This window comes from Ictidomys tridecemlineatus, chromosome X (assembly GCF_052094955.1).
Source record: "Ictidomys tridecemlineatus isolate mIctTri1 chromosome X, mIctTri1.hap1, whole genome shotgun sequence".
Classification (NCBI taxonomy): domain Eukaryota; kingdom Metazoa; phylum Chordata; class Mammalia; order Rodentia; family Sciuridae; genus Ictidomys; species Ictidomys tridecemlineatus.
In genome coordinates, this window is record NC_135493.1 from 4,363,595 (window position 1) to 4,376,803 (window position 13,209).

A 13,209-nucleotide genomic window follows, 5' to 3' on the forward strand; every position below is an offset into this window, starting at 1 on the left:
TACAGGTATTTCCAACCTACCTCCCTAGGGTGGATTTTTATATAACTCCCTTGAATATTTTTATCATTTTCTACATATATATGTCACTAAATAGTATGATGATTTTACTGGTTTCTTAGCTTTTATGTAAATAGAATCATTCAACATTCTTCTGCCCCTTGCTTTTCTCCGATTGTTGGGTCATAAAAGTCGATGCATATTGTTGAGCTCCACTTATTTCCACTGCTGCATACTAGTTCATGGCTCCATACTTCTCTTTCTTGTCTTTGTGGTTACCTGAACTGCTTCCAGGTTTTGCTATTATAAATAATGCTGCAATAAGCATTGTTGGAAATGTCTCCATTCCTAGCACATAGGTGTAAGAACTGAAATGGTATTTTAGGGTCAGATTTCCCAATATCTTTGCCTGATCTAGCAGCAAATATATTTTGAAAATCAGAGTATATGGAGAAGATTGATAATAGTCAAAAATGTAGACAAATCCAGGGCTGGGGTTGTGGCTCAATGGTGGAGTGCTTGCCCAGCATGTGTAAGGCACTGGGTACAATCCTCAGCACCACATATAAATAAATAAATAAATGTCCTTTGACAACTAAAAAAACTTTTGTTAAAAAAAATGTAGACAACTCCACCACTTGAAATAAAAAGAAATCACAGGTTTGTCAACACTCTAATCCAAGCAGTTGGGTACTGTATTAGTTTCCTAGGACTGCTATAACCAAGTACCACAATCTGGATGGCTTAGAACAACAAACACAGATTTTTCTCATGAATGTGGAGTCCAGAAATCTAAAAGCAAGGTGTCAGCCAGACCAAGCACCCTCTGGAGTCTCTAGGGGAAGAAACTTTCTAACTCTTCCAAGTCTTGGTGGTTGGTACTCCTTGGCTTGTTGTTGAATCACTCCAGTTTCTCTCAGTGCTGTCACATGGAATTTTCCTTATGTCTCTGTTTGCTCCTGCTATCTTCTTCGGAGAACACCTGTCATATTAGATTAAGGAACCCACCTTCTCCACCATGACCTCAGCTTACTAACTACATCATAACAACATTATTTTCAAATAACATCACATTGTGCAATACTGGGGATTAGAACTTCAATAGAGGTCTTTGGGGAACACAATTCACCCTCTAACAGGGCAGGAGGTTAGCTACAGAAATAAAAAACTACAAATAATCATATCAATATATGATTACATTCAGAACAATTCAGTTTGTCTATCTATAAGCATTCAGTGAACACATTAAATTTAAATAGTACCAAAATATTAATATGGCTTCTTAGAATAATGAAATTACACCAGGGCAATAATTTCTTAATTAAGCATATGTAATTATTTACTCCTGTTTCCAAAACAGTTCAAAAATCAGCCAATAGATGTATCCTAGAAAACCACTCTGGACCACAACGGCAGATTCCCAAAAAGTTGAGAGAGGTTTTCAAAGAGCCAACAACAGTGTTGGGGAGATAATGAACAAATACAAGTTAGATGGCAATAAAGATAACTCATAGACATAAAAAATAGGAACAAATATGATAACAGAGGTGATATAATATGATTGAAGCAAAACTAAGCTGGGTGCAGTGTCACATGCCTGTAATCCCAGCAGCTTGGGAGGCTGAGGCAGGAGGATCGTGAATTCAAAGCCAGCCTCAGCAAAAAGCAAGACACTAAGCAACTCAGTGAGACCCTGTCTCTAAATAAAATACAAAATAGTCTTGGGTATGTGGCTCAGTGGTCAAGTGCCCCTGAGTTCAATTCCCAGTAAACCCCGCCCCCAAAAAGAGCATTTGATTATGGATCCTGATCATAGTTTCCATTCGCTGAATATCTGGGGAGTGGTGGTATGGATATGGATGTGGTAATATAATACAATCAACTGGGCTATTAATACCATCTTCCTGAAGACTGCATCTGAGACATAATTTCTATAAACATAATTCAACATCCAATCATGACAACAAAAAAAAGCTTCTAGAAAATTAGAAATAACAATATGAAAACTTATAGCTGACATCACACTTAATGGTAAAAATGAAATGTCTTCTCACTGAGATGTAAATAAGGCAAGGATGGTCACTTTTATCACTTGTATTTAACATTTTAGAGAACCTAGCAAGTTCAATAAGTCAAGAAAAAAGAAATAAAAAGCATAATATACTGTAAGGAAGAAATAAAACTTTATAGATTATGCATATGATAAATCATAACAATACTACAGGAAAGCTACTAAAATAAGTAAATTTAGTAAGGTCACATGCTACACAAGATCAAAAGAATTATACACTTACTGTCAATAGTGAACAAACAGACATGAAAATATTAAAATGCCACTTGTGATAATGGAAAAATTAAGGTATTTGGGGATATAGTTAACAAAATATAATAAAAAATCATACACTTAAAATGATACAATACTGCTGAGAGAAATCAAACAAGACCTAAATACATGGAGAGATATGCCATGCTTAAAGATCAGAAGATTCACCATTGTCATATCAATATTGATCCTGAAAGTCAATGCAGTCCCTGTCAAAATCCCAGTGGATTTTGATTGTAGGAACTGATAAAATGATTCTAAAATTTGTTTGGAATGGCAAAGGAATAAGAATAATTAAAAACCATCTTGGGGGAAAAAAGAGGACAAAGTTGGAGAGTACTTCCAATATCTGATTTCCAGAGTTATATAATACCTCAATAACCAAGACAATATAGTATTTGTATGAGAATAAATCAATGAAATGGAGCAAGACCATAATTAAGCACACTTTTTGGAGGTCCTAGCAATGATCACTTAGCTTTCAACAAAAGTACCAAGGTGATTGATTGAGTAGGGAAAATGATAGTGTTTTCTATAAATGATGTGGGGACAATTTAATTTCTATTTGGAAGAATAAATGAACTTTGATCTTACTTCACATAATACAAAAAAATTAAGCTGAAATGGAACACAGGTATATTAGTTGAAGGTTGCTGCATGACAAACTTAGTAACCGTAAATACACATTTATTATCTTACAGTATCCATGGGTCGGGAGTTGGGGCCCAACTTAGCTGGGCTCCCTGTTCAGGGTCTCATAAGACTGCAGCTGAGGTGGTGGTAAGGCTTCATTCTCATATGGAGGCTAAAGTGGAGAAAAGTCTGTTTCTAAGCTCATTCATATGGTTGGCAGAACTCATTTCTCTAAGGCTGTGTGGTTGAGGGCCTTGGCATTTTGCTAATTGGAGGCTACTGGCAGTTCTTAGATACCATAGCCAGATCACTTTCTCAACATGGCTGCTCACATCAACAAGCCTTTGAGGAGAATCTTTCATGTCAGAGAGAACCAATTTACTCAAACCCAACTGTTTCTTAATTACAGCTGTAGAATCCTTTCCATGTTCTATTGGTAGAAACAAGCCCTAGGACCCACCCATATCAAGGCAAAAAGATGGAAATCAGGGTGGCCACCGTGGGATAAGTCTGTCACAGTAGATCCAAACATAAGACCTAAAACTAAAAAAAAAAAAAAAAAAAAAAAAAAAGGTCTAGAGGGGAATACAGGGGAAAATTTTTTTGTGAATTTAGGTTAGATGAAGATTCCCAGAAGACAAAAAGCATACAAACTATAATATCACAGAGAATAAATAGGCCTCCATCAAAAGTAAAAATCTCTGGCACAGTTAAGAAAATAAAACAGCAAACCATAGTTGGAGGGAGAAAGTATTTACAAATCACATATATGATAAAAAAAACTTGTAACCAGAATATGTAAAGAACTCTCACAACTTAATAAAACAGACAATTCAATTTAACCAGAAACAGGCAAACGAACCTGACAGACACTTCACCAAATAAGATAAGCATAATGGCCAATAAGCAAATGAAGATATGGTCCCTATAATCAATCATTAGGAATATGTAAATTAAATCACAAGGAGATACCATTTCCACAACTACCCAAATGGCTAAAACTTAAAAAAGACAATGAACGGGGTATGACAGTGGTGGAGCAGTTGCCTAGCATGCATAAGGCTCTGGGTGCCATTCCCAGTACTGAAAAAAAAAATCAGACCTTCAAAAACAAGCCACAACACAACAACAGGTATTTATTAGGATGTTCCAGAGGAACCCTCTTACTTTACCAGTGAGAATGCAAAATGGCACAATGGAGGGACCACTCTGGAAAAGAGTTTGATGATGCCCAGTAAAGTTAAACATACACTACACATAAGACCCAACAATGTTTTGCCTAAGTACAGTATTTACACAAGGCAAACGAAAAACCTGAGTCTACACAAAGATGTAAATGAATGTTCATAGTAGCTTTACTCTTAATGGCTCAAAACTGAATCAACTCAAACGTTCATCAACTAGTGGACATTATCACCATACTAGACTACTATTCAGCAATAGAAGGTAAAGAACAATTGATATGGGCTGGGGCTGTGGCTCAGCAGTAGAGCACTCGTCTTGCATGTGTGGGACCCTGGGTTTGATCCTCAGCACCACGTAAAAAATAAATGAGTGAAATAAAGGCATTGTGTCCAAATATAAAATAAATATTAAAAAAGAACAATTGATACATGCAACAATATAAAAAAGAATATAAAAAAAATTATGCTCAATGAAAGAAGCCAGCCATGAAACACCCCAGAAACCTATCCGTGACAAATTTGAAAGAATGGCTATAACTGACCCTATATTCTCTGGCCATGATGAAGTTAAGTGAGGAATCAGTTTTGAAAATTCATAGAAAATATACTTGCAAATTAAAAGTATACTTCTAACAGCTCACAGTTGAATGAATTAATTACAATGGGGATTAGAATATAGTTGATAATAAAAATAAAAATGAAAATATTATGTTTTGAAACATCCAAACAGTGGAATAAGTCTAAAGAGACAAGAAGCAAATGAAGAAAAGTGATTTCTGGGATATATATACATATATTTTTTTTAAATTTATTTATTTTAAATCTTTATTTTTTATTTGTAGTTGGACATAATACCTTTACTTTATTTATTTTTAAGTGGTACTGAGGATTTTTAAGTGGTACTGAGGGCCTCACACATGCTAGGTGAGTGCTCTATTGCTGAGCCACAACTCCAGCCCCACGTGGGAAATATTTTAAGTGAAAAAAATCAGGAGTGTGAATAGTATGTGAAATTCAATTTTCTGTATATAAGAAAAGGGAGGAATGCAAATACATGTGTTTTTATGCCTGCTCAAATTTGCAAAAGAACCCACAGAAGAATGAACTAATAAACTGATTATGCCAGTGAGTAGTATGTCTGGCTAGATAAGGAAGCAAGACTCTTCTGAATATATCTTACTCTAAATTTGACTTTAAAATCATATGAAGTTCAAGCTCATTAAATTTTTACTTAAAAACTGTAAAATACATGGAAACAAATGAACAATCATTATCAAGTTGATCCCATAATTACAAATGATAAACTTCTGGTAAGAGTAATTAAAAAGAACAAATGAAAAAAAGAAAAAGAAAAAGGCACAAATAAACCATAGTAAGATGCAGGAATTAAGACATCACTACAGATATGGCAGACATCAACTAGTAGTTTCAACTCTTCCAGGCCGAGATGGATCTATGAGCAAGTTCTATTAACATTCAAATAACAGATAACTCCAATCCTACAAAAACTTCTGGAGAGCACTTACTTTATAAGGGTAGCATAATCATGATACTCAACTAGACAGTGACAATACAAGAGATTTAAGGCCAAATCTCACTATCAAATATAGATATGAAAACCCAGAAGAAAACTGTATGAATCAAATCCAGCAGTTAAGAAAGATCATGGCCACAGTGGGTTCATTATAGTGACACAAATTTAGTTATAGCTACAAAGTTGTATTCGAAATCCCTTAAAATGGCCCACATCAACCATCTCCTGCATCAGAAACTTGAGGCATGATGTCAGGGAACTTGTAGTGCTGCACAAGCACCTCACGTGGTTCTGATATGGCTTGCCACTCAAAGTGGCACTCAGAGCAGCCACCTGGGCATCATCTGGGAGCCTGCTGGAACTCAGACAAGAGCACTCTCCTACCTCATCCCAGACCCACTGTCAAGGTGGTTCATACTTAACACAGAGAAGTGCTCTTAGAGCAGCTGCTCTCAACCTGAGTTGCAGGCCACCATCACCAGGAAGCCTTTAAAAAAAAATTCCCATGTCAGTGTCATCCCAGATTAATTAAACACAAATGTCTGTGGGTGAGGCTCAGGTGGCAAGTATTTTAAAAGTCCCCAAGTGGTTCCAATGAGCAGGAAGCATGGCAAACCACTGCTCTGTAGTATTCCCAAGAAGAGGAAACTTCTATTCAGAGACTCTGCACCCTCTCTGAAGAGCCAAGAAAGACAGATACACTCCTCAAGCCCTATGGCTTTACCCCCAGAAGAAAGCACGTGTTTGTCACACATGCCATGCCAACAGGGCTGTCTTCATGCAGCTTACAAAACTGACACAGAAAGAGAACTTGTAGTCCTGAACTCTGCAGAAGCTACAGCCCAGACTATGAACCCAGAAGTCAGACTCCCCTGGGTTTCCATCCTCTCGCAGCTGCTTCAAAGTGCATCACCTAGACCTAACTTTTCTGGAAGAAATTCCATAGTGATGTTAATACTTTCTACCTCAAAGCAGTGTTTAAGGACTCAAACAAGACATTCTGTAGAAGCAGAGGGCCAAGGGCTTGGCAAAGATTACGCCTAATGTTAATGTACATTACTACTGAGGCGGCTGGTCAGGTATTGGCAACAACTCTAAATGAAATCATCAACAAATCCAGGCCAAAAGATAACTCTCCACACCATGCTAACATGGTAGCAACTAGTACGTGCAACTCCTGAACACATGTGATATGACTACTCTAGATGGAGATGTGAGGCAATAACAAAACACATCCAGGATTTGGACAACCTATTACAAAAGGGGGTCATCTCATTAATTATGTTCACTACCTGTTAAAATGACAGTATTTTGCACCAACTAGATATATTAAAACTGACTTCACCTGTTCACTTTTTTTTTATTGTGGCTAAAAAAACTTTCAAACTTCACATGACTCACATTACCTTTCTTTTGGCTAGTACTGTCTCAAAGGCTTAGGAAGCCAGGGTGTGAACTGGTACTCTCAGATTAGATTGGCCTTTTATAACTTTAATTTACATATGGCCGCCTGGTGGGGGTCTCATTAAAATGCAGATTCTGATGGAATATTCTGCAGTGGTTCTAACTGAATGTGGGACCAAGCCTGAGATTCTACATTTGTCACAAGCCCCCAAGAGTGGCTACTGAGGAGTGAGGGCATCCGGACAGTATCAACAACAACAAAAAAATTTTATGACAGAAGTGATGGGGGCCTCTGGGGAAAATTAGAGCTGATAACAGGAAGAAAGTAAATGTGCTGTAGGATCAGACTGAGCCTCTCACAGTGAGGAATACAAAGAAGTGGGGGCCCATCTTGAACAGGTTGCCCTTAGAAGCCGGCAGCAGAGAAGGGGAGATGCATGCTTTCCTCTCCCAGGTCAACTCAAAATGGACCACTGGCTGGGGTTACATCCAATGTCACACAACCAGTGTCAATGGCAGCACCCTTCTAAGATCTTACTGAAATCAAGAGCAAACTTTCCTTCTTGCTGTTGCCCACCAATAGTAATGACCACCTCTGCACCGTAGCCTGGGTCACTGCCATACAGGTATATTTATTATCGCACTTAAACAGCTAAGGCCAATTCCAGGCCTGCTAAAAGTAAGGGCAGTCCCCATTCTCCTGCATCCTCACCTGAGTAATCTCAGAGCCATAAAGGAATTTAAAGCACCATCATCCGATGCTAAGAATGTCCTTTAAAACCTACCTCTGCCTCAGTAGCTCCCATGGAGGGGAAAGGATGACACTGACCTGATGTTGCAGCCTATTCCATGTTAACAGGCTCAGAAAATGGATTGATTTCTTCTCACAGAAAGTCCAAGGACATGATATCAAAATATAACAATTACCACATGCTACAGAAAAGGCACCACTGTGTATTGTCAAAATTTGTACAGGGCTGAAGAGCTGAATGTATTACAAAAAAGTTCATTTTGTTCTTCCTTTCAATTCTTAATCTTTGACTTCCTCCTCTACCCCCCCCCATCCCAAACATAACAGCAAGCAAAGCAAAAACCTATACTCAAAGCGTTCATGATGACACAGTGCAAAGATTAAAAAGCTGGGAGGAAAGGGGTGTTAAGCCAATGTGAGAGATCTGTCCCATCACTGGATTCTAAGAACCTTCTTATCCATTTTTTATTTGCCCATGGAGAGAAAGGCTAGGTACAAGCTCCATTTCATCTCACAGACAAGGAGCACAATCTTCAGAAGGATTAAAGTGAACATGTCCAAACAATGCTGTGCCCCCCCATCCAGTGCAAGTCAATGAATGTTTACTGTTTACTGTGTGCACTGGGCCATGTTCGGTTTCACACACCCAGAAAAATGTCTCTGACCTCAGACCTCTTTATTACAAGTTTGGAAGATGAAAAAAATTAATACTGAAATATGTAGGAGTTGCCTATAAAGAAAAAGAATCAAGGACCAATCATATAAAACTAGTGTAAGTATGTGGAATTGCAAAGTTAGGAGTCCTTTCAAGATACTGAGAAATGAATTCAAGGGCATTCAGGCCCAGGCCTGAGGTACTGACCTGATGAGCAATCAAGTCTCTGGATCTCTTCTCCAGGGCCCGGATCACTTTTCATCCTAACCTAGGAGCACAAGAATCCAGTCTATTATGGACTGAGGAATGCACAGGGCCTGAAGCTGACTGAAGAGCCAAGGTTGGGTCTTGATCAGAAAAATGTAAGACTTCCATTCTGAGACACTTGGGAAAGGGGCAGGTAAAATTCCCTAATGCAGGAATCACCTTGCTATCACCCTGTAATTGTTGGTTATACAGTACTACCTTTTAGGGAAAAAATAAAATGAAAACTCATAAGGTAAACAAATGGCTTCAGGCCATTTTCACTAGGCACTAAAACATTTGCATATTTTAATGCTGACAGCTGTGAGAGACTGAGGCAGAGAGGCCACACCTATGGTTAAGGAGAAGATGAGCTAAGAACAGGAATGATGGTTGCCCTCACAACCAGTTCTCCAAACAACTATGACTTGTATAACACTATAGTGCAATCATGATAATGGTGTACAGCTTACAGAAAGCTCTGATGCACATCTGATTCTCTGAAGAACTCTGAAAGCTTGGGTGTTATTAGCTCTGTCTAACAAATGTAAAAGCCATCAACAGTGAGCTAAAATGACTTGTCCAGTGTCACAGAGTTAAAGCAGAGAAATGAGACTTGAAACCAGCTTCTGGAATCCAAATGCAGGAAGTTTCCTATCACATCACATGGACAACATGTTCGTTTACCACTTGTTCCTGTTAGAAATAGGAAGAAAGCACTTGTACATGATGCCAATTTTCTAAAGAGATGCTTCAAATTCATAAAAAGAATAATTGTCAAGGTACTGGCTATGAAAAAACACACAGCAAACATTTCCAATGAAAGCTCGTCTTCCAGCTACATGAGAAGGATCACAAGGAGGCATTCTTTCTCTATGGCTGTTGTTTGTGGTAACGAAAAAAACAAAACAACAACAAAAAAAAAATTTGGCCCCAAGTAAGCAAGGAATTTTTAAATCCAACTAGTAAAGGAAATTAAGCTATGCAATAACAGAAGACACTGCTAACAATGTCATCTGAAATCAAAATCTCACACCAACAATGAAATGCAAAAGAAATGTCTAGAATATCCAGCTTACTGGATTTCTAAAATTTTATTAGGACATGGCTAGGAACATTTTTTTCCTCAAAAATAAGAGGTCCAAATAGTTCAATTTAATAACAGCTAAATTTTCTTGAGTGCCTCTATGTACAAAACTGTCCTAAACATTACACACACACACACACACACACACACACACACACACACAATATCTACTCAGTCCTCCAAACATCCCTTTGAGAAGGTACTATCATTATTTTCATTTTACATATAAGGAACCCCAGGGACAGAGGCAAGTCCCTTGCCCAGGGTCACATAAGTAATAATAAAGCCAGGATTCAAATCTGTGGAGACCACCTAATCCAGAGCAATAAGCCCCCCATCTGCCAAAAAAAGGAATAAATGAACTGAGAAACTAGAAAATAAAGAAAGCAGAACTCTGAAGGGGTCAGAAAGAGGGAAGGGAAATTACTAAATGATGAAAACAACCTATTATTCTGTTATAAAATTGAATAAACTTTAGAAATAAATAGAAACTCAAATCTTTGTAATCCTCTGGCCACTGGTTAAGAATGTCACCTACTGAGCTTTGAAGAGTCTCTGCTTTTCTCTTTATTTTGGAGCCTTCAATAAGACCAAGAGCTGTGTGTTTTCAGTGGTTTCTAAAGTAAGTACATTTTGTTAATCCTTTTCTCATTTTGGAGGAAGACTACTGGAGTATTTTTTGTAACTTTATCCATTTTCAGAATATGTAAATTTAAAAAATTTGCTTTGAAGATACTGGACATACAGAATTTGGGAGGACTGAGTGGTACCAAACAGATGAATTTTTACAGTGAGTTCTCACTAATGCCATTTTATTAGTGAGTGCTCTTGTTACCAAGAACTTGAGTGCTTCTTTACTCTGGAGCTAGTTCAAAATGAACTGGTTTGTCTTTACAAATCACACAATACAAAGATTGAGAATTATTTCAGATAACAGGTTCACAGTACAAACCAGCATGCAGGAAGAGGAACTATGGTATAAGGTGGCCTGAGAATCCAGCAGAGCCTTCTGTAGTTAGAGTCAGCTATCTACAGAAATGGGGATTTGAAAACCACCTTCCCAGGTGTATGAAAACACTGTTGCATGTAAAGAGGAAAAAAGCAAGGTTGTGATAAAGTTATCTAAGAGGCACTCTTGGGAAAAATGATGACTCCACAGAATCTGTTGGATTCAGACAGATTTGCTTTTGGATTTGTTTGCTTTAGTGGCGCAGCAGCTGACAATCTAAAACTAGCAGTTCAAAGTGATGTCCAACTCACTCTCGATCATGCCTGTTTGTTTTACTGTCATTGTAGAGATTTAGAGTTCATTTTTTCAACATTCAGCTCTGCTGGAAAATATCATTGCTTATTTTTTTTTAATTGTCTGAATCCCCACACATAAATTCCAGAAGGCCTCCTCAGTAGTGCGCTGTCCTTAGGACACTGTGGGAACTGTATTTAATGAATGAAACCACTAACAATTTAATAAATGTAAGTTAGAAGTTTAAGGTAAGGAGACAAGTCATTTAATAACCATAGTAGCTTCTATATGCCCGAATGAAGGTATTCACCTTCAAGCACATCAGGAGCACCACCACTTTGAATTATTCTCCATGGTATGGAATCTCTTTAGGGTTTGATTTTGTTAAATAGCCAGAAATCATTCAGTCAAACGTGATGAATACCTGTTTTGCCCAATAGATATCCTGGATGAAAGCAAAAGGTGTCTAAAGTAACAAGCCCGATCATCTCAGCTAGTTAGTAAACTGGTTTTGAAGGAAATCCAAAATGGTCTGAACCACAGTAAAACTTCTGGCTCAGTCTCACGACTATAAGATAGAGACTTCTATCTTAATAACACGGAGATGTAGTACAAAGAACCCAGAATAGACATATAATATACTCCCGATACCTAGCTTGTGATACTAGCTTTGCTATCTATATTAGTTAGCCTCTCTGGGACTCAGTTCTCCCATACAGGAAACAAATTATGTGAACTTCGAGGTCTTAGTCAATTGTAAAATACTACAATTCCGCTCTTGCAAAGACCTGTCTTAAAAACTAGTCACAATCCACTTCGTCTGATATGTTGTATCCATCCATAAAGTTCATAATATAATTTTGTGCAACAGATTCACTTTATAATACTAATTTTTTCACTTCCTGAGCGCAGCAAAAGGCACCCCGACCGAGGGCGCTTGCTCGTGCCTGTGCATACTTCCGACTGCGTATCAGGGAACTAACCGTTCCTTCTCAGACCTTCCCTCAACTGTTGCAAAAGCAGATAAATCTCCCGTGCATACACAGAAACACTGGACCAGAGCGACGATTATAGTTTCTCATTCAGTGCCAGGCTGAGTCCACTCCGCAGAGCCCACGGGGGATGCGGCGGGTGCCCACCCCACGCAGAAGGCTAGGGCGAGGACCAGCCGCAGCGCGTCGCGTCGCCGAGGAGGCAGGGCAGCCGCCCGGCCCGCTCGCCTCCCCGGGACAGGGAAGCAAAGTACAGGCAGCACCTACGACATATGCTCCCCGCCTCCCGGCGTTGCACCCCCAATTCCTGTCCCGACCTTCGCCCGCCGTGAGCCGAAGAACTGGGGGAAAACAGAAGCACCTGTCTTCTGCTCCCCGGCCTCAGCCCTGCCCCGCGGGGACAGCGAAGAAGCTCGGGTGAACCCCACCCCCACCCCAACGGGTGCGCTGACGCCCCGCGCGACCCGGCGGCCCGTGGAGTCCCAACTTCCCGCTGCCAGTCTCCCCATCACAGGTCCCCGCAGCGGCCGGCTCACAGCCAGGCCAGCCGTGAGCGCGCACCCACCTTGGGCTCCCGGCGCCACCGCCGTTGCCAGGCTGCTCAGCTCCAGGGCCCTGCTCCGCCCCCTCCGCCATCCGCCCCGCCCCGCCCCCGTGGCCTCCCCGCCCCCGGCCACCGCCTGCCGCCCTCCTCCGCGCACCGGTTGGCGGGTATGAATCACGTGACAGAGGCGGAGGCGGACGGAAGGCTCCGCGCAGACCTGCGGAGCCGCTCTGAGGGGCGGAGCTCTTCACCCCCGAGGCTGCTGGGAAGCCTTCTATGAAGGGTCCAGCCTGTAAAGGCAGCTGGGAGTCGTAGTTCGCGACTTTGTGCCGGGAATGGGCAGGGCCAAGATGCCAGGGGACACCCCAGTAAGGGAAGTTGGAGTCAGCGCCCAGCGGAGGCAGCTGGGAAGCGTAATCACAGGACTCTTGGCTGGGTCTCACTGTTTTCCTAAAATAAGAGGGAAAACTTCTCTAGAAAAAACTTTTGCAGATGTCACCAAGGTAAGTCATTACCCAGTACATCGAATTGGCTGAATGAAGTTAAGATACCATAAGGGAAAAAGGAAATTTTCACTGCTGCAAGATCTGCAGTTCACAAACTCAGCTAATATAAACAT

At 40.1% G+C, this 13,209-nt stretch overlaps 1 protein-coding gene across 5 annotated transcripts in view; it reads right to left on the reverse strand.

Moving 5' to 3' along the window:
- The window catches only part of Mtm1 (myotubularin 1), a 98,646-nt gene extending 85,960 nt beyond the window's left edge, over positions 1–12,686 (reverse strand). For 4 of the 5 annotated variants that reach the window (XM_078034148.1, XM_078034149.1, XM_078034146.1 and 1 more), the window contains exon 1: positions 12,612–12,686. In XM_078034148.1, the coding sequence (XP_077890274.1) occupies positions 12,612–12,682 (71 nt within the window). In that variant the 5' untranslated portion in view covers positions 12,683–12,686. Of the gene's footprint in view, positions 1–8,688; positions 8,750–12,611 lie in introns of those variants that run through there. The other variant, XM_005338517.5, reaches the window with a different exon arrangement.
- Positions 12,687–13,209: the final 523 nt, after the last annotated feature.